The sequence below is a fragment of the Monodon monoceros genome, unplaced genomic scaffold, assembly GCF_005190385.1.
Source record: "Monodon monoceros isolate NGI ecotype Baffin Bay Population unplaced genomic scaffold, NGI_Narwhal_1 Super_Scaffold_6, whole genome shotgun sequence".
Classification (NCBI taxonomy): domain Eukaryota; kingdom Metazoa; phylum Chordata; class Mammalia; order Artiodactyla; family Monodontidae; genus Monodon; species Monodon monoceros.
The window spans coordinates 55,624,185-55,645,667 of NW_021703783.1; the positions used below are offsets into that span (position 1 = coordinate 55,624,185).

The 21,483-nt window shown below is 40.7% G+C and overlaps 1 protein-coding gene and 1 pseudogene across 1 annotated transcript in view; both read left to right on the forward strand.

The window, feature by feature from the left end:
• TPH2 (tryptophan hydroxylase 2) overlaps positions 1-21,483 on the forward strand; it is a 107,478-nt gene that overhangs the window by 8,704 nt on the left and 77,291 nt on the right. Inside the window, exons 2-6 of the mRNA XM_029206470.1 lie at positions 8,580-8,811; positions 11,145-11,297; positions 13,850-14,033; positions 14,144-14,244; positions 19,023-19,090. Coding sequence (XP_029062303.1) covers positions 8,707-8,811; positions 11,145-11,297; positions 13,850-14,033; positions 14,144-14,244; positions 19,023-19,090 — 611 coding nt within the window. The 5' untranslated portion in view covers positions 8,580-8,706. The remainder of the gene's footprint in view (positions 1-8,579; positions 8,812-11,144; positions 11,298-13,849; positions 14,034-14,143; positions 14,245-19,022; positions 19,091-21,483) is intronic.
• On the forward strand, positions 3,192-5,643 carry LOC114886179 (annotated as a pseudogene).

The window sequence follows — 21,483 nt, forward strand, 5'->3', positions numbered from 1 at the left end:
AGAGAATGGACTTGAGGACATGGGGAGGGGGAAGGGTAAGCTGGGACGAAGTGAGAGAGTGGCATGGACATATATACACTACCAAATGTAAAATAGCTAGTGGGAAGCAGCCGCATAGCACAGGGAGATGAGCTCTGTGCTTTGTGACCACCTAGAGGGGTGGGATAGGGAGGGTGGGAGGGAGACGCAAGAGGGAGGGGATATGGGGATGTATGTATATGTATAGCTGATTCACTTTGTTATACAGCAGAACTAACACACCATTGTGAAGCAATTATACTCCAATAAAGGTGTTTAAAAAAAAAAGACAGTAAAAAAATTAAAAAATAAAAATAAAGAGGCAAGGTCAGTGGAAAGCAAACTGCTTTATTTTGGATGCTGGCAACTGGGGGGTGGGGGTGGGGTGTAGGATGGACGTCTGTCCAAAGGCCAACTCCCCCCTACTGACAGTCAGTGGGGAAGAGCTGTTATAGGTGGAGGGAGGGGCTCCATGCAGAAACAGCACAGTCGGCTCAGACAGTCATCTTGAAATTGGTCATTGGTGGTCTGACCAGCATCATCTTGATTGTTTTAAGTACAGTTAATCTTCAGTTCTAGGGTTGGTTGGTTCCCATTTCCTTGAGGCCAATTCTCGGAATTGTGGCAGCTTACGTCATGGCTGCAGCCTGGTCATCATGTAGTTAACTTCTTGCAACTGCTGGAGGTTTCAGTATCTTTAAGACAGCTCACAGGATATGGCTCAGAATATTATCTACAGCCCTTGAGGAGGAACTAAACGTCCTTGACTGTGCTTAATGACTGAACTATTATTGTTTGATCTCCTTTGACTGTTTTCCTTTGTTTCTGCATTTTCTCACTTCTCTGATTAAACTTATACTTTGGCTAAAGTTTTTCCACAGACAAAAGGCAGGTTGAGGATGTGGGGGGCAAGGACCGTAGGGTCCTGCTCTGCTTCAGTAGGAGCCTGACTTCATTGTTTTTCATGGGGATATCCAAAGTTATTCTTTCGCTATTGAATTGCCTTAGCACTTTTGAAAATCAATTGACCATAAACGTAAGAGTTTATTTCCGAACTGTAAATTCTATTCCATTTACCTGTATGTTGATCGTCTTGTAGTACCACACTGTTTTGATTAGTCTAACTGTTGTTAAGTCTTGAAATTTTTTCACAGCTTCTTAAACAGTCTTTGAGCCATTCTTTTTCGGTCTCCTCCATTTACCTCCACTTCTAGAGGTATTTGATCCTTTAGGGGATTCGACAGTGTTAACTGAGTTGCTTCTCAGTCTTCTTCATTGATAGCTTCGGGTTCAGCTTTCTCATGTCTGCAGAGTCTTTGATCATTTGTTCATCTCCTTTTAAGCTCTCAGTTTTTTGTTGCTGTTGTTTCTCCAATTTATGCTACTCTTCTGTGCCTTAAAAAGGAAAGGAAGTCTTTTACTGTTGCTTTAGTAGGATTTCTGGAGGAAGCAAAAATAGTGAAATCTACACTCAGAAAGAGTCCTTTAAAATCTCATACGAATGATCTAGACCTATTGCCTACACTTCGGCACCCACACCCTTTAACTCCTGTAATTTGGGTTTTATTTCCTCTGTCTTGTTAAAACTGCACTCTTTAAGGTCACCAGTGACAGTTTCATCACCAAATCTAGTGGTCTTTCTGTAGTTCTCATTCTTTTCCTCTTCTCTGTTCTAGTTGAAACCGTTGACCACAAGTTTTATCTTATCTCCTTTCTATGTTTCACCTCCTTTAATCATCTTTTTACTTTGATGACTTCTCTTTTACATTCTACCTTTAATTGTGAGCATCTTTCGTGGTTTAGTTCCTGGGTTCTCTATTTATATATTTATTATTAAAAAAAAATTTAGATTGTGGTAAAATGCACATAACATAAAATTTACCTTCTTAACCAATTTTAAGTGCATGGTTCAGTGGTGTTAAGTACATTCACATTGTTGTGCAGCCAACCTCCAGAACTTTTTATCTTGCAAAACAAACTCTGTACCCCATTTTCCGCTCCCCCCAGCCCCTGGCAAGCTCCATTTTGCTTGTGAGTTCAACTACTCTAGATACTTCATATAAATGGAATCATACAGTATTTGTCTTTTTGTGACTGACTTATTTCACTTAGCATAATGTCCTCAAGGTGCATCCATGTTACAACATTTGTCAGAATTTCCTTCCTCTTTATGGCTGAATAACATTCCATTGTATGTATATACCATGTTTTGTTTATCCCTTCATTCATTGATAGACACTTGTGTTGCTTCAGCCTTTTAGCTCTTGTGAATAACAATGCTATTAACATGGGTGCAGAAATATCTCTTTGAGTCCTTGCTTTCAATTCTTTCAGAAGTGGGATTGCTAAATCGTATGGTAATTCTGCTTTTACTTTTTTTTTTAATAGATTAATTTATTTATTGGCTGCATTGGGTCTTCGTTGCTGTGCGCAGGCTTTCTCTAGTTGTGGCGAACTGGGGGGCTACTCTTCGTTGTCTTGCAAGGGCTTCTCACTGTGGTGGGCTCTCTTGTTGCAGAGCACAGGCTTCAGTAGTTGTGGCTGGCGGGGCTCTAGAGTGCAGGCTCAGTAGTTGTAGCGCACGGGCTTAGTTGCTCTGCAGCATGTGGGATCTTCCTGGACCAGGGCTCGAACCTGTGTCCCCTGCATTGGCAGGTGGATTCTTAACCACTGCGCTACCAGGGAATTTTACTTTTTTGAGGAGGCGCTTTACTGTTTTCCGCAGTGGCTGTACCATTTTATGTTTCCCTCAATAGTGCAAAAGGCTTCCAATCTCTCTAGAGAGGGTTTTTCTCTATATATATTATTTTATTTGGAGAGTTCATGTCCTGCATCAGCAAACATCACTGAATTACTCTCAAATTACTGTTCCCAGCTCTAATCTATTTCCCAAATTCCAGTCTCACATTTATAATTGCATGCTGTTTAAAGTCACTTGATAGTACTGCAGTCAACTCAAATTCACTGTCCCTAAAACTCCTGTTTTTTTCCCAAAACGTATTCCTTCTTCAGAAATAGTGGAAATACTATTTACAACATGAAAGCTTGATAATTTAGTCTGTTTCTTATATGGGAATTCACCTATTTCAGAAGTAATAGGTCCTCGCCCCGCTCCGTCCCGCTTCGCCCACCCCCAACCTCCTGCCTTTGCCCTGCGCACCCCGGGCGGCAAAATGGTGGTGCAGCCGCAGGACCGAGATAGGGTAGTGTGTTGCTGGCCAGGCCCGGGCCCGTGGCAGAGGCCGAGCCCCTGGGCCGCTTCCAGTGTCCCATGTGGCTAGAATACAGTTCAGGTGCCACATGGACACGTTCTTTGCTCTGCATGCCTGCAGGAATGTCTGAAACCAAAGAAGTCTGGAGTGTGTCACAGCACTCTAGCACCTGGCTTCGGAGCCCTGGAGCTCCAGCGATAGATTGACAGCACAAGCACAGAGACTTCTTGCCATGACTGCTCTGAAAACTTCTTCCCATCCAAGATCTGGGCGCACGTGGCTACATGTTCCAAATACCAGAATTACATCATGGAATGTGTGAAGACCACCGCCATGGATGCATCGCTTCAGCCAAGGAATGTCCCAAACCGTTATACTCTCCTTGTCCTTACTGCCCCGAGAAGAATTTTGATCAAAAAGGACTTGTGGAACACTGCAAGTTATCCCATAGCACAGACACCAAATCTGTGGTTTGTCCAATATGTGCCTCGATGCCCTGGGGAGACCGTTTTGTTCCACTACCTTCTGCCATTTTTCAGGCAACTTCATAATTCCGTCTTCCCAAAACTTTTTATCTTTTTGAGCAAAGAACTGTTCCAGATGCCATTTAGTCTTCCAGGAAATTGAAATTTTTTCCATTAAGAGAATTTTCTAAAGACCGAAATAAATGGAAATCCGAAGGTGCAATGTCTGGTGAATACGGCGGATGAATCAGAACTTCCCAGCCAAGCTGTAACAGTTTTTCCCTGGTCATCAAAGAAACATGCGGTCTTGCGTTATCCTGACAGAAGATTATGTGTTTTCTGTTGACTAATTCTGGATGCTTTTCGTCGAGTACTGCTTTCAGTTGGTCTAACTGGGAGCAGTACTTGTTGAAATTAATGGTTTGGTTCTCCGGAAGGAGCTCATAATACAGGACTCCCAATCCCACCATATACACAACATCACCTTCTTTGTATGAAGACCGGCCTTTGGTGTGTTTGCTGGTGGTTCATTTTGCTTGCCCCACGATCTCTTCCATTCCATATTATTGTACGGTACCCACTTTTCATCACCTGTCACAATTTGTTTTAAAAACAGAATGTTTTCATTACATTTATTCGTTTTGGTCTTTTAAAATTTATTTTATTTATTTTTGGCTGCATTGGGTCTTTGTTGCTGTGTGCAGGCTTTCTCTAGTTGCAGCGAGCGGGGGCTACTCTTCGTTGTGGTGTGCGGGCTTCTCATTGCAGTGGCTTCTCTTGTTGTGGAGCACAGGCTCTAGGCACGTGGGCTTCAGTAGTTGTGGGACGCAGGCTCAGTAGTTGTGGCTCGCGGGCTCTAGAGCGCAAGCTCAGTAGCTGTGGTGCACGGGCTTAGTTGCTCCGCGGCCTGTGGGCTCTTCCCGGACCAGCGCTTGAACCCGTGTCCCCTGCATTGGCAGGTTGATTCTTAACAGCTGCGCCACCAGGGAAGCCCTCATTACATTTAAGTAGAGAATCACATGCGGAAATATGGTCAAGGAGGGTTTTTTTTTTGCTTAACTTATGTGGAACTCAAACATCAAAGCGATTAAAATACCCAAGCTGGTGCAAATGATTTTCAATGCTTGATTTGGATATTTTGCAGGCTATCTCCTGCGTGGTATAATGTTGATTGTTCTCAGTTAATGTGTCAATTTGATCACTATCAACTTCAGCTGGTCTACCTGACCGTGGAGCATCGTCCAGTGAGAAATCTCCAGCACAAAACTTTGCAAAGCACTTTTGACACATTCAGTCAAGTCACAGCACCTTCTCCATACACTGCACAAATCTTTTTTTGCATTTTGGTTGTGTTTTTACCTTTCTTGAAATAATAAAACATAATATGCCGAATATGTTGCTTTTCTTCTTCCATCTTTAATATTAAAATGGCTACACAAAAATTCACCAATTTTGATGTCTTTTTTAAAATACATGCTGATATGACAGCTGTCACATACAATCTAACAAAATTGTTTTGAATGAAGTTAAAGACACCTAAGTGCTACTACAGCCATCGTATAGAAAAAAACCGAATGAAACTTTCGGCCAACCCAATACCTTAGGGGCGTTGAAAGAGGCTTCTAGGAGGTGTTGCCTGAGCTGAATATTTAAAAATAAGTTTGTATTTGTTGAATGGAATGGGAGATAGTAAGGAGGTGATTCCAGGTAGAGAGAATTAATATAAGAAAATATATAGAGAACTGTTGTTGCTCAACAATGATGGAGTGTGGCTTTGGGGCAAGGGTGCCAGTGAAAGATAGACTGAAGAGGAAAGTGGGATCCAAATCCTGATAAACCTTGAATGGCATTCAGTGGGCTTTTCACTTTATCACCTTATCCTGTAGGGGAAAGAGATCAATGGGAAGGGCTTTGTGCAAAGCAATAGCATAACCATACTGGTATTTTAGAAGAGTAGCAGCTCAGAGGAGGACTTTAAGACTGAAGGCCTAAACCACTTAGGAGTTGAAATATAGCCAGGAGATTATGACCTGGATTAAGGCAATAGCGTTAAGCATGCAGTGAGAAGAAAAAGAGACGTTAAGGTGTAAAATCCATAGGACAACATGTCTACTTGGATGTGGGAACAGATAAAAAGGTGCCAGAATAACTCCCAAGTTTCTGACTTGGGGGACTGGTTAAATTATTGTGTCATTCATTGAACCAGACCACACATAAATAATAGCAATTTAAGAAAAAAAAACTCTTCGAAGTTAGATCTTATACATATTGCATGTGAATGGCCAAGTGAAGCTGTCCAATAAGCATTTGAGTATATGGGTTTAAAACTTGATGAGACCTAAGCTGGTTATAGAGATTCAGGTATTGTCAAATAACTGAATCTATGTGATATAGCTTCACTCACAATATATTGTTTGAGAAGAGAGTCAAGAATAAAACCCTGGGGAACACCAAATTTAAGAAGCAATTAAAAAGAAAAAGAAAAAACACAAAAAAAGAAAATAAGAAAAAAAATTGTCAGAGAGGTAGAAAAAGGAACACCAAGGGAAGATAAGTTTTTGGAAGACAAATATTAAACTTGAAAGACAGATTGAAGGACTGATTATTTGGAAATTTGAATGCCAGGATAAAAAATTTATATCTACAAAGGAAGCATTTATTATTTTTGTATTGGGACTATAGCCTAATGAAAATGATGCCTTAGTAAGATGTAGTCTAGGCAGGACAGTCTGTTAGAGGGAAGAAAATTGATAAAGGTTTCAACTAGAGTGGTGGCAGTTATGACTAGAAAAAGGAATGTCAAAATAAAAATCAACAAGTAGATGGTGACTCACTGAATATTATTTCTTTTTTTGGATAAATTATGAAATTTATTTATAAAATTTTTCCTTTTAAAAGCCAGAACATAACAAATATCACTTTCTGGAAACTCATCTTATTAGAAATATCAATAACATTGAGCAGTCTGTCCTCTGTGCTTCTAATGTCTTCTGCAGAGAATTCAATGTATTTTATTTCACTTATTTATTTGACGTATATTTCTTTCAGCTAGTCTGTGATTGCTTGAGGGTAGGTACTGTATCTAATTTATCTTTGCATCCCCAGGACTCAGTTTCAGTGGCTAACAGAGTGAGTGCTTAGCAAATCTTTACAGCTTCCCAAAATTACACAGCTTCCCAAATCCTGTTCTAGCTGAAGTAATCCATGTATGGTTTCTTGAGCCTACCTTGAGGGACCTTGTTACCTACTTTCTTGAAAGTTACCTACTTTCTTGAGTTACCTTGTTTGGAATACTCAAGGGGCTGTATAATGTAATAGTTGAGAGCGTGGATTTTGGAGCCAGACTGCCTGAACTTAAATCCTGCCTCAGCCACTTTTTAATTGTGTAAACCTTTGGCAAGTTACCTAAATTCTTTGTGCCCCAGTTTCTCCTTATATAAAATGGAAACAGTAGTTACTGCATTGTAAGTGTGGTTGTGATGATGAATCACATTTTTATCTAAAAGAGTGTTTAGAATAGGAATTGGCAAATATTAAGCACTCAGTAATATTAACTATTATTATTATTACTTCAATCAGTGTATTTATTTAATGTTTATTTATTTATTTTATTTATTTTTGGCTGCATCGGGTTTTCTTAGTTGTGGCACGCGGGATCTTCATTGAGGTGTGTGGGATGTTTCGTTGCGGCATGAGCTCTTTGTTGTGGTGTGCGGGCTTCTCTCTAGTTGTGGCGTGCCTCTTCTCTAGTTGTGGTATGCGGGTTCCAGAGCACGTGGGCTCAGTAGTTGTGGCACCCGCATCCCCTTCATTGTAAGGTGGATTCTTTACCACTGGACCACCAGGGAAGTCCCAACCAAAGTATTTAAACTTCACTTTCCTATTAGGTTATCAGAGCTGATTTTTAGAGGAAATTCAAGCCAAATACTTAATATTTCAAAAATTAGATCAAGTAATAATTATGTCCCCTCCAGACTCCGGAAACAATTAAAATCCAGTTAATTTTTGCTCAGCCATTCCTGTTTTGAAAAAATTTCATCCTGTCTTCTATGTAGACAAGTAGTGCCAGTCCTAGGTTTTGTTTAGTTTTACAGTCAAACAAGTCCATTTGGTCAAGAGTCTTCCATCCTTCAGGAGGCTGGTAATATTTTCCATGGTTATTTTATGGCTTACTAAAGTTTGAATAGTAAGTACATCAGCTGATATGTGCATTTCAAATTGTTGGACTTGTTCTAGTTTCAAGTCATCAAAGGAATGACTATATGGGCATTTCATTTCCTTTTCCTTCCCACTTAGGAAGATTCTAGGGTTAGTGTCTCAACTATATCTATATGTGGCTAAATCACAGCCTCACATTTCCTTTACAATACAGTTGCCTGAACATCATTGCATAGTGGCATCACGTGATTGGAAAGCAGTGTATTTTATGAACGCCATCACACACACAAGTGCACACACACAGTCATAACACATCAGATCAGAAAAAGCTTATTAACATAAAGTACAATGGCTCAGGGATTCTGCATTTGCTGATCTTTCTTGAATTATTTTCCTTGGAAAACTTTGAATTCATAGTTACCTAAAGGCTGAGGTTAACTTGCCAGTAGCAGATTTGAGAGATGAGAGCTAATGTCAGGGGATAGATGTTTTCTTTTACAAATAACACCGTTAGATATTGTTCTCCACCACCCATGCCCAAACTGCTACTCGACCTATGAAACAAATAGCACCACAAACACAGATAACCCCAGGCTTCAGGTCTGTAATCTGACTGTGGCCATCGGCAGCCAGAAATGAGTTTCTTTCTAATCAGCCTTCCATCAGTCCCCAGTCACTCATATAAAGGAGCCTGGGGAGGGGAAGATTCACATTGCTTTTTCTTCAGCACCAGGGTTCTGGGCAGCGCTCTGAGAGGTCCACTGCTCGCACGCCTCTTCTCTCAATCTCCACCAGCGCTGCTACTGCCTCTCTAGTCCCCCCCGCTGCAGAGAGAGAAAATTACATCGGAATCCATGCAGCCGGCAATGATGATGTTTTCTAGTAAATACTGGGCAAGGAGAGGGCTTTCTCTGGATTCAGCAGTGCCCGAAGAGCATCAGCTGCTTGGCAGCTTAACAGTGAGTACTGGGTAGCTGGCACTCTCTAGAGGAGTGTTTTCTAGGGTAGCGATAGTTATCCTTGCCATTTGGACACCTGCTGTAAACACCTCAATTCTTTCCTCTATCATCTGTCTAACCTGCCTCCACTCTTCCTTCTCTCTCCATAAAGTAAAGTGGGTGTCCTGATCGCTACGTGCTAAACTTCCTTTCCTCAAAGTTTATAAGTTGAAAGTAAAGAAGTTCCCGAACGTTATGAATGAGAGGTTGTATAAACCAATGTCTTATATCAAAACCAAAAAAAAGTGTGCAGAATTTTGAAAGGCCATTTATTATGAGTTGGAACAGGGAGAAGAAATTAAATAGATTTCTGTGGTTCCTGCAAGATTATTGTGTCTTCTGTACCCCCTTCCATCTACAAAACCTGGTCTTTAAACACAAAGTAATATTTTCTGTTTTTGTCTGTAGGTGCTGGTTGTTGGAATAAGAGAAAGATCAGATTCCTCTCAAAAGTTTTCCTGTGTTCCTTATTACTCCATTATTTTTCAGTTTAACCGATGGAGTAATGAAAGCAATACACCACTTATTTCAATGTTTAAGGCAGTTTCTGTGTTTAAATAATAACAGAATAAAAATAATATTTTGCAGGATTTTAGATCCTGATATGGGGTAATAGTCATAGGATTTAATGAAAAAGATAGTGAAAGAAAAATGTATTCAGATTTCTAGTTATTAAAAATATTAAATGATATTTCATTACTGTCTACCAGAGTTTATCAACCAATTGAAATTTAGTCTGTATCATAGAAAAATCTGTTTTAGTATTGTAGCTCCGAATATGTGCCAGAGGATTGTATTGTACTGGTATATTATCACTCCTAAAAATGTTGAAAAGTAATCAGGGCAAGTTTTGGAGAACTGTTTAAATCAATTTGCAAAAATGAGTCTAAAAACGTACATAGGTTTTCTAACATTTAAATAACATGTATATTTGAATGCGATATTACAATGAGGAATTCTGAAGCCACAATGAACTGCTAGAAGGAAAACAAGGAAAACTCAGAGTTATGGTTAATGTATAATAATACTTTCATATAAAAAATGCTACTTAAATATATAAGATCTGTGGCAGATGTTCAGAGTACTACAACATTTGAGCTTTTAATGACTAAACAGACTGTCAAATGCCAATGCCTATATAAACTTCTTCTCTCCCTCAAGTCATAAATTATAAAATATTTATTTCTATGACATATAAACCTAGTGAGTGAGGCAGTAGAGACTGTGTGAAAATAAAGCCAGTAGAGAAATCAGAGGAAGAAAATAGCAAAGCACTATTCACTGGGTTCCATATCAAATGTACATTTTTCAGTTTCATGAGGAAGTAATAGATTGGAATGACTGCATTCTATTACTCTCTGCCAGGGAGAAAGTTCTGTTTGCCCAGTTCTTCATTTGCATATAAAGAACACGAAAAAGTACACTCTAATTTGATTTGTCTGTTAAGTAAAAGTTTCCAGCTTTTTAATTGTGTATTTCTGGCAATGCTATCTGAGTTTCTGGAATCTGCCATTTTTGTCTTTAGCTAATAGACTAAGAGTCATTACTTAGTCATGTATTATAGTATTTGACTGGCCAATAAAGTGGTAATCTTTTCCAGTTTCTCAGATTCTACTCTTGGCTCCTGATGATGAGCTAGTTCTTTCTTTTCTTTACTTTTTTCTTGTGGCTGAATTTTAATAGCCACTTTTCAGGTATCATCTGCTGACACAGATGGCCTCAATTGAATACACTCTGTGGCGAACTTCTGCAGACAGATTCACATTGACAGTGTGGATCTAATTACAGAATGTAAGGTGATCAATTTTAGTGCCTGTCCTGACATATTTCAGAACAAAACGAATATTTTGTTTTTAAGATTTAATCGAAACAAAAATTATATGTTTAGTCTTAATTTTGTTACGTTTAGTAATTAATATAGCTTCTATATGATTCAGCTAGGCTAACAGATCAAATTTCATCCTGTAAAATAAACCTAGAAAGAAAGACAGGAATTATTCATACATGATACTTTATACTTTATGATGATCAGATTTTTGTTGCTATTAAAGTGAAGCAAGTATGATTCCCCTTTAATTTCAACCACTGGTGATATCTTTGAGCATTGGAAAATAGTGTCCCTGAGTAAATTAGACTTGTACGAAAGTTATGAGTGACTTGGCAACTTCTCCTCGAGCTTGTGTGATTGCTGGGGCTTCCAGCGTATAAATGGAATGTCTGAAAAAGAATCTAGTTGTAGAGAACTCTGGAATCCTAACTAATATTTGTGTGTGTGTGTTTCTACGTTCTTGAAGCTAAATAAAACTAACGCTGGCAAAAATGATGATAAAAAAGGCAACAAGGGAAGCAGCAAAAGTGACACTGCTACCGAGAGCAGCAAGATGGCCGTTGTATTCTCCTTGAAAAATGAAGTTGGTGGATTGGTCAAAGCACTGAAACTCTTTCAGGTGAATGTAAAATATCATTATCTAACTTTAAAGCCGTCTGTGTGCCGGGTTACAAACTTGTCATCTGTTATGAAATATTACTGAACCATTTCTGGGTAATGTGTTGCAAATTTCAAAGAAACCAAGCTTCATGAGGCTTTACAAGACAAGTTGGTCTGTCAAACAAAGAAATAAGCAGATTCGTGGAAACCGTGTTTTATTAATTCAGCGTCAGCCTATTAGTAATTCTGCACACTGTTGCCAGGTGAGGAAGTTGGTAATTAAAAAGTGTGAGCCTCACACCTGGAAATGCAAACACAAAAGCGGTCAAAGAGGGTATCTTTAAACATCAAGAGCCTGCAGCCTGATTTGATTTGTTCATATTTGAATCGTGCACATGTCCTAGAGCACATTTATTGCATAAAATGAGATATATTAGTATAGGTACTCGATATTCCCTGAAGCCCCATTGTTTCAAGAACTTAATGTGTCTTTTGTAAAGATGAGTCATTCTCCTTATATATGAGCTAGGGCTAGCTCTCTTTTTATCTTGTAGAAATGTAGTAGCCTTTTCCTAAGCCCAGGTGGGTGGTTTGTAACCTCAAGAAAGAGCCCCGTTGAGGGGGAGGTTATAAAAGGCCAGGAAAACTGTTGCCTTTTTGCCAGGGCACACCTGATGGCTCCCCTACCCTTCAGCAAGCACCTCCTTTGCCAGTGCATTTTGTTTGGGGGCACGGGCTGTGATTAGAGCTGTAGGATAGGGAGCCTAGCTCTGCATGGTGCCTTGGGCTGCTGGTGCAGTGGAAAGAGGGTTGGAACTGCAGTCAGAGGATTCAGACCTGTGTTCTCCTGGCTTGGCTAATCATAGCTGCTTCCTAGGTTCAACTGCTTCATTTGTAAAATAGCAGTAATAATTCCCACCTAACAGGGTTGTTGTGATGAAATAATATGAGTGGAAGTGCTTTGTAAAGTGCACAGATATGAGGCATTATTGTGATGCCTCTCTGATGACCATAGAGGGGGAATTAGCAGCCTGTTTTTGCAAATATTTCCTTGTTCTCTTTTGACCTTGAAGAAAGGATCAGGCACCATAAAGAGTGGTAATGGAAATCTGGGGAAATATTTTACGCATAATTATATCATCCAGCATTGTCTCCATACAGTTCCCAAAGGCAGGGCAATTCAATTAGACAGCTGGGTGCAGTGGAAAAAATCCCTGGAGAAGGAGTGAGCAGCCATGAGTTTTCACTCGGCCATCAGCTAGTCATGGGGTCTTAGTTACATCACTTAACCCATCTGGACCTCAGTTTCCTTGTCTAAAAATATCCACTTTGCTTCAACCAAAGGACATTAAGAGCCCAAAGTGACACAGTGTGTGAGAAGACTCTTGAACTTTGAACCTAATGTTAGTCTTACCTTTATTATCTGCCGATTTAGAAAATATGGCATTATTGCAAAAGTTATTAAAAACAGAAATAGAGCATTTAGTGTCCTGGTCAAAAGACTAGTTTCTTTATACAGAGAAGGATGCCATCAGATTTTATCTTAGTCTGGTACCGGAAACTACCTATCTGCTGCTGTGCTGAAAATTCTGAGGTCATCCAGGATTGTATGTGGAATTGTGCTGATAATCAGAGTGTTATCATGGAGTGATGGGGAGGGATCTGCTTATTTGGGGGTGGGTTAGGGTGGAGAGGAGAACTTAGTCTTCAGTTAACTCAGGACAAAGGAAGACTATATCACTGGGAAAATTTAAACCTGAGGTTTAAGTATTAAATTGCTGCCCTTCTAGGAACACCTTATTGTAAGAGCTTTTACCCATGAAATCCATCATGATAGTTGCAGCAACATATCCTTGGATGAAGCTAGCCTGGAGGTTGCTGAAAGAGACCAGTTACTAAGTGGTTCCATTAAGGATTCTTCTTTTTTTTGCCTGCAGAGATCCTTTCTTAGCCACTTTTCTTGCTTCCTTTTTTTTTGTTCCCCTACAATGGGGCCACGCCTTGGCCAGTGGTTCCCAAACTTCAGTCATTTTCATATCACCTTCCCAGTTTCTGCCTCATTTGCCTGCTATTCATACTATTAATTATTTTTTCCAAGATTTTAAGCTTTATTTCAAAAAGAGATGTTATACTACCAGAAAATCAGTAGTTTGAGTTTTAGGTTTTTTTGGAAAATATATAAAAATAAATAAATAAATCTGGGGATTATATGACAATAAACTAATTTCCTCCCAAACAATCATGCATACCACCAGTGGGATGTGGATTGATCTGGGAAATGATAAGGTTCATAATTATCACACATTTTATAGGGCCCTTTATATATCTTAATGTCCTCCCCTTGTTAAAAATGAGACAGGAAATCCTACACACAGTTAGTATTCTTATTAATAGAGACAATGGTTGGAAAACATTTCCATGTTTCAGTCAAGCAAATGGTGAGAAGGTTGTCTTTTCCTCTTTTGTGGGCACTTGGTACCTTTTTGCTTACGAGTTGGACAAGAGCAGCCCATGGCATCCGTTTTATTGTGCCCTGAAGGTGATTAAGAGATGTTGCTTATATTTCCACAGGAAAAACATGTCAACATGGTTCATATTGAGTCCAGGAAATCCCGGCGAAGAAGTTCGGAAGTTGAAATCTTTGTGGACTGTGAGTGTGGCAAAACGGAATTCAATGAGCTCATTCAGTCACTGAAATTTCAAACCACGATTGTGACGCTGAATCCGCCAGAGAACATTTGGACAGAGGAAGAAGGCAAGGCCAGTTTTTGCTTGTCGGGTGATTTTGCAAATCTGACAAATGTTGCAAAGGGGAAAATACAATCTGTGAGCTAATATTTTGAACCTGCACTGTGTTTCCAGCAGAGCTAGAGGATGTGCCCTGGTTTCCCCGGAAGATCTCTGAGTTAGACAAATGTTCTCACAGAGTTCTCATGTATGGTTCTGAGCTGGATGCCGATCACCCAGTAAGTGTGCAGTAAAATCCATTCCACATGTGCTCTTCCAGCTCTGCCCGTCTGCCAGGCAGTGTGCCATCTTCTGTGCTGTAATGCTGTATTATAGAGCAATTTATTATTTATTCCCCATAACTGAGAGCAGACTTTAAAATGATAGTTTCCCTGTACATAGGCGTTGGCTGGAAGCAGGTTAGAAGGATGGCATTTCCACCTAGCGTTTATTTTTAAAAGGGTTGGAGAGAGGAGGAGGGTATAAACCTTGGAGAATATTTCTGTAGAATTAGACAGCCTGAAATATACTTGAAGATGGTGACCCTTGGAAAAACAATGAACTGAAATTGACCACCTCGTTGGGAAACTGGGAAGGACTGTAGGCATTAAGGGGCTCAGTGAGAGAGTAAAATTCTCCTTGCTATTTTCCTTGATTGGAGGTAGTAAGGGTAGAGTAATGCGGTGGACTTCAGTCTCAGTGGAAAGGCAGAGGGTGATAGAATAAGACCATAATGGAAGATGCCTCTCTTTCCCCATCTACCCTGAATCTATTTATCGCCATCTCTCCTCTACTCCAATAAAAATGACCACCTTTAAACAAATATGATATGTAGTAAGCATTTCCCATTATTCCCTCTCTCCCCCTTTACATCAGTTTTTATTTAATACAAGAGGCCTGGAGCCTCTTTATGGTTGGAATGAAGTACAGTTAATAGTCTGGGAGAAGCAATCAATATACTCATTTGTTACAAGCAACTTTTTCCCCCGGTGCCCCTTCTCTAAAAATGAGCATATTAAAGGGTGAAACCCAAGCAGATTGGTCATGCTTATAGGAGACTTTGTGGTCTGAGGGTAATGGTTTTCAGATATTCATTTTATTTAAATGGAAGATATCTGGAAATCTGATAGTGAGACTGTAGGCAGTGGTTCTCTAAGTGTGGTCCTGGGACCAACCACATCAGTATCACCTGGGAGCTGGTTTGAACAAGCCCACACTTCAGTTTGAGAACCATTGCTTTAAAGGAAACTGACAACTTCAGCAAGAGGGAATTTCTCAGTCGAACCAGTCTTTTGGCAAAAATACAAATTCAAACCAATTCATAGCATACCATTCAAACAAATGGTCAAAAAAACCTAATTCAATTTCATGATTTTCAAAAAGCTGAATTCGCTCAAAGACACAGTGTGTTATATTGCCAGCATAATTCCCAGCAGTTCACATGTAAGCTCCTGAACTTTAGAAAAATACTCAGAAGTGTTTTTAATAATCGTCCATTTGTTTCTCTTCCCCTTCTCCACCTCAGAGGAGTCAGAATTAGCACAGAAGCCTGATTTAAGAGCTTAGCAGTAACAGGACTGCCCAGACACCAGCTGTTAATTTGCAGGATGACCTTGGGCAAGTTCCTTTACTTCTGCAACTCAAATTCTTTATGTAAAAAGTGGAAATAAAATGCTTATTGAGCTCAAAGGGGGTGTTTGAAAAGCCTAGTTAATAAAACAACTGGAAAGCATTTTGGCAAGAGTGAATGCTTAATTCCAGGAAAGGAAATGCTGTATTAAATCATCCTGATCAATGCCTGGACAGTAAAGGATTTTTTGCTAACCTCTTATTTCCAAATGCTCCCCTTAGTCTAGTTTGGAAATTACTCAGCCTGGAGAAGGGGGTCAGAACAACCACAGGAACCACTGACCTTGCTGTGAAAAAATTTATTCTAATACCCAGCATAAATTTTCCTGGGCTTAATTTTGTTCCATTACTCCTAATTACACCCACTTTATGATACCTTCTCTTATTTTCTATGCAGCCATTTGAAATAATTGCAAGTACTTAGCAATCTCCTACCTCACTCATCATTTTTTTTTTACCGTATATATTTCTTTTATAAGCACACCAAATATTCATTATGCACAATTTGATATTGGTAAGTTGGTGGTTTTTTATAAGTTATTATTTGATGAAGATAGAAAAAAGTTTCTAAGGAATTTTTGTGCTTGGGAATAATTCCAGTCCTAAGGCAGGGATTATTACATTAGGATGGCACTCTTGTGCTGAGATGGCTCAGAAGGGGCTTGGAATGTGTCAGGCTGCTGAGGCTCCCTAGAAAGGGTTAAATATGCAGGTCCATCCATCTTAAACTTTAATGGACAAACAGATCACGTGGAGGATCTTTGCAAAATGCAGATGGGTGCACCTGAGATTCTGCATTTCTAGTGAGCTCCCAGTTGAGGCTTACAGTGGAGATCTGCGGACCACACTTTGAGTAGCAAGGATCTACACTGAGAGGGTCTTTCAAAGTGTGATTCAACGTCCCTGCATAAGGTGCTTATTAAAAATGCAATATGTTGAGGCTCATCTGAAGCCTACTGAATGAGAACTTCCAGGGACGGACCCTGGAATCTGCATTTAAACAGATTTGCCGGAGATTCTGATGAACTCTAAAGTTTGAGAACTAATGTCCTAACTCAGTGATTTTCGGCCCTAGCTTTCCATTCAAATAATCTCTGGAGAACTAAAAAATTTCCTGTGCCAGGGTCTCACCTCAGAGTGCTTAAATCAGAACCTCTGGGAATGTGTCCAGGTTTGGAGTGTTATTTAAAGCTCCGCAAATGATTCCAGTATTCCCCCAGGTTGACTTTTTGGGATAGCCAACGTACATTCAGCTGAGCACTTTTGGGTGCCAGCTGGGTCTTGATTTAAATCAAGTTCCTCTTGATTTAAATTGAGAGAGGAAGGGTGGTGTGCAGCAGATACTCTCTGGGTGCTAGTGTTGCCAGATTTAGCAAATAAAAATATACGATGCCTAGTTAAATTTGCATTTCACATAAACAACAAATTTTTTTTTGTATAAGTATGCCCCAAATATTGCATGGGTGTTCTCTATTTTTATCTGGTAACCTTATCCCTGGCATCAATTTAGAATGGCTGGCCAAGGAATGCTGTGTCTCTGTAATCGCTAGTGTAGCTAGCATCCCTGCCTTGTTTTGCCAGTCCACAGTTCAATGCTGGAAGCTCTGGTTCACCCATAACACTTGTGTAATCACCGCCACACTAGGCTGATGAGGCGTGATGAGTAAATCACTCTCTTTCATGCCTGGAAAGGGTGCAGGTGTTTGCCAAGGAGAGATACTCGAGATTCTCTGGGAAGCCCAGCAGATTACGGTGCTGTTACCATGGTGTCCGGTTTGGCAGGAACCAGGGAACAGATGCTGAGCTTTTCACATAACTCTTTTCCTTTTGTCACGGGCTGCTTTCTTTTTGAGTAATCTAGGTGCTTGGAATTCTTGTTTACCACCACCAGGTTGCTTGGTGTGACTAGTGAGTGTTGAAATTCATACTTTCTAGCGACCATGTCTACCCTCTATGGCATAAGACCTTTTCTTAGCTCACATACCCATTTGTAAAGGTGGTCACACATTTTGTAACTATGGTCACGAATTTTGCATATACACATTTGAAGGCTCCGCAGGCCTGCCTATGAACTCCTGTTTAAAAACTCCCAATTTGTAGCAGAAGAAAGAAAGTTCTAGCTTTAAGGGCAGGGGTACTTCACTTCTGCAGGGCCTTTGGGTGACCTCAGGGCACTCGCTCTCTCCCTCTGTTAGTGACCTTTTGTCTTTCCTGAGAGAAAGGCTGTTGGCAATGGACGTTCTTTGTTTCTGTTCAGCATACGGTCCTGTGAAGATTTCTGACCTCAAGGCCAGTTCTCCTTCAGCTGGAAGAGAGAACAGAACGAGTTTCTCTGAGTTGAGGTTCCTCTTGAGCAGCCCCCTTGCATAAGTGTCTGAGTGGACACTGGGTGAGCAGAGGTAGTCCAGGCCTTTATGGGCCTGTCCCAGTTCTCCTTCCAGAGCCCACGACCCCTGCAGCCTGTCTCCTTGCCTGGCCTCCCTTCTCAGACTGGTCAGCATATCCTGGTTTCCCTTTGGGTTTTCAGGGTTGAGCAGGTAAGAAGTTAAATTGAAACAGCTCCTGCTGGGCTTCCAGCTGTCTGAACAAACAACCCTGCAAAGAACTGATTGTCTGAAACTACCTGAAGGAAAAGAAAATGGAAAGTCTGTTGACAAGAGGAGATGCTTGAGTAAACCAGGAAGTCCTCTTAGAAGGATTCCACTTGATGGGAGAATGGCAGACAGGATGTTTAATTTCCCAAGTGCATGATGATGGGTAAAATCTTGAACTTGGCTGAAGACTAGTCAGAGCTATAGGAACTCAGGGGAATGGAGCTAGCCTGCTGTCTTGTGTGGATCCCTTGTAATCGATTTTGCATTGTGTGGCTGTACTCATAACATACAGCAAAACCTCTTTATTCATCCTAATTTGGGGTGTTGATGATTATTCTGAATGATAGAATTTTAATACATGTGCACTTATTGGTAATTTACACAAAGCAATTAAATTTAGGTTCTTAGTGAAAAATCCATGTTAAAGGGACCTATTTTAATGAACAGATAAGATTAATTTGTAATTAAGATCAATTACATGTAAATGATACTTGAAAACCAAAGGATATTTGTCACAATATCAGTTTGCTTAACTAAGCCGTTCTGCCTACTTCATGGAAAGGTTAACTTTAGTCTGAATTCCCACACATCCCAAATTAAGACAGCCCAAATTTAATGAGGTTTTACTGTAAGTACAGTTCGCTTCTGCCTGTGTCATCAAGGTGGTTATCCAAGGAAAAAAATTTACATTTGAATTGGACACTCAATAAACATCACAGTGATTTTTTTTTAGGTCTTCTGCAGCAAATTTTTTTGGCAGTCTGTTAAATAACTTAATCTCTTTTCTGTTTAAGGGATTTAAAGACAATGTCTATCGACAGAGAAGGAAGTATTTTGTGGATGTAGCCATGGGTTATAAATAGTAAGTACCTGTGTAACTCTTTCCTGTGACTTGTTGCTGGTGAGTTAGGAAAAACACATGCTGTGTTAAACAGACCTGTCTTCTCTTCACTTTAACTTTTGCAGAAAGTAGACATGAACCATTTTAAACACTCACCAGCTCTGTAGGCTTTAAATGCCAACACGGACATTTGACATCCGGGATATAATTGTAAAATAATGAGAGCTGTGGGCCACATACCAAGTGCTACGTTTTCACCATTGTACTCATAGTTCAGCTAAGGCAAGGAGCCATCTTTGTACACTCTTCAGGGCCTGGAAAATGTGTTTTCATTTTACTTTTTTTTTTTTTTTTTTTTGCGGTACGTGGGCCTCCCACCGTCGCGGCCCCTCCCGCCGCGGAGCACAGGCTCCCGACGCGCAGGCTCAGTGGCCATGGCTCACGGGCCCAGCCTCTGCGCGGCATGTGGGATCTTCCCGGACCGGGGTAAGAACCCGCGCCCCCCGCACGGGTAGGCGGACTCCCAACCACTGCGCCACCAGGGAAGCCCTAATTTTACTTGTTTTTTTTTTTACTTTCTTTTTTTTTTTTTTTGCGGTACGCGGGCCTCTCACTGTTGTGGCCTCTCCCGTTGCGGAGCACAGGCTCCGGACGCACAGGCTCAGCGGCCATGGCTCACGGGCCCAGCCGCTCCGTGGCATGTGGGATCTTCCCAGACCAGGGCACGAACCCTTGTCTCCTGCATCGGCAGGCGGACTCTCAACCACTGTGCCACCAGGGAAGCCCCCTAATTTTACTTTTGACTTGACTTTTCAGTAACGCCCTTCCATGTCCAGCTTCCCCAGTGAAAGTAGAGGATTCAGCAAGAATGGTGAAAAGACTCGTGTAAGCAGCCATAATAGAAATGTCTTTGCTTTACAGGAAAAGGGAAGCTTCCTATAAACTGGAGGGTTTATGGAAGAGTTTCATATCCAGTCTGGGATCAGTGTTGGGATGGAACTGGAGAGCCTCAGGACTGGGCTGAGGACTGTGCATAGTGCGTGGTGCTAAGTGGCAGTGACAGGAGGTTTGTGACCGGCAACAATGCAGTGGTCGTGACCGCAGGCCACACCTAGAAAGCTGGAATGGATGTTAGGCCTCTGTTTATTCTGCTCACACTAATAAAGCTTACAGACCATTGTAGCACAGTCACTGTCTTTCCTTTGGTATGTGATCACCTACATGAATCTTCTGATCAGAACAAAACGTAAATCCATACCTGGTAGGGAAGTGTCTTTCTTATTCTAGTTGAGACTAGTGAGAATCTTGACTGTCCTGTAGGGCAAGTTTGTCTTTGGTGAGAATTTAGGACATTACACGTGTTACAGCGGGTACCAGTGTTTGCTTTTTTTTTTTTTTTAAAGGAATCTGACATATAGGTGCTTAAAGCAAAGTGAGAGGATTCCCAACCACACCTTTGATTGACAGTCATTTGCTCATTTCTAACCTCCTTTGATGCTTTGTTGCTCTTCTCTTCCTTCTCCCAGACATCCTTCATTCTTTCTCCACCATGCTTATTAGCATGAAAACCAAGATTCTTTGGGAGACGCTTTTCCACGTTTGTCTACTCCAGCCCCATCTCCTCTGTTCCAAGCAGGCTCTCGACCCTCTTTAGACAACTGTGACTTTCTGCCCCCTCACAACATCAGCATGCTCATGGCTTGTCCTGGCCCGAGCCCAACCTCATGCCCCCTTTTTACCCTCAGCACCATCACTCACTAGATCCATCTCCCAGTGTTTCCCAGGCAAATGCCAAGAGAGGACTCTGATTGGCCACATTCACTTTTTCACATCAGGCCCTGATGAATGGAGCTTTAATACTAGTACCCCTTGGATCACAGATCCTCCCTGTGGAATCAGGTCATATCTGCATAGATGAGTGTAGGCAGGACAGGCCTTTGGGGCATGACCTGCCTAGGACTTGGTAAAAGCTCAGTTCTTGGCAGAGACTTTCTCTTTAGATAAAACAGATAGATAAAAATGTATTTTGTACAGAGATGCTGTATGTAATGTATTATATATATAAGAACAAAATATGTATGTATGTACATAAAAGATTTTGTTAGCATGGTGACCAAGGGACTACCTCAAATATTAGTTATTTCTTCTTACTAGAGCCAAGAAACTGGACAAGGACAAGCTGATAATGTGGTGGCACTAATAAAACTGGTATGTGAGTCAACCAGTTTCAAGGAACATTGATAATGGGGGGTCTTACGGTTTTAAAGAAAACATACTTATGTGGAGAGGAGAGGAAAAGAGCATATAGTTAAAACAATGGAGGGTGAGGCCCTCAGAGTGTTAACAAGAGTTTGCATTTGCCATTTTCCCTTAGCTAAAGCGTGAAATTGAGGTATGGTGTCTATGGAAGACAA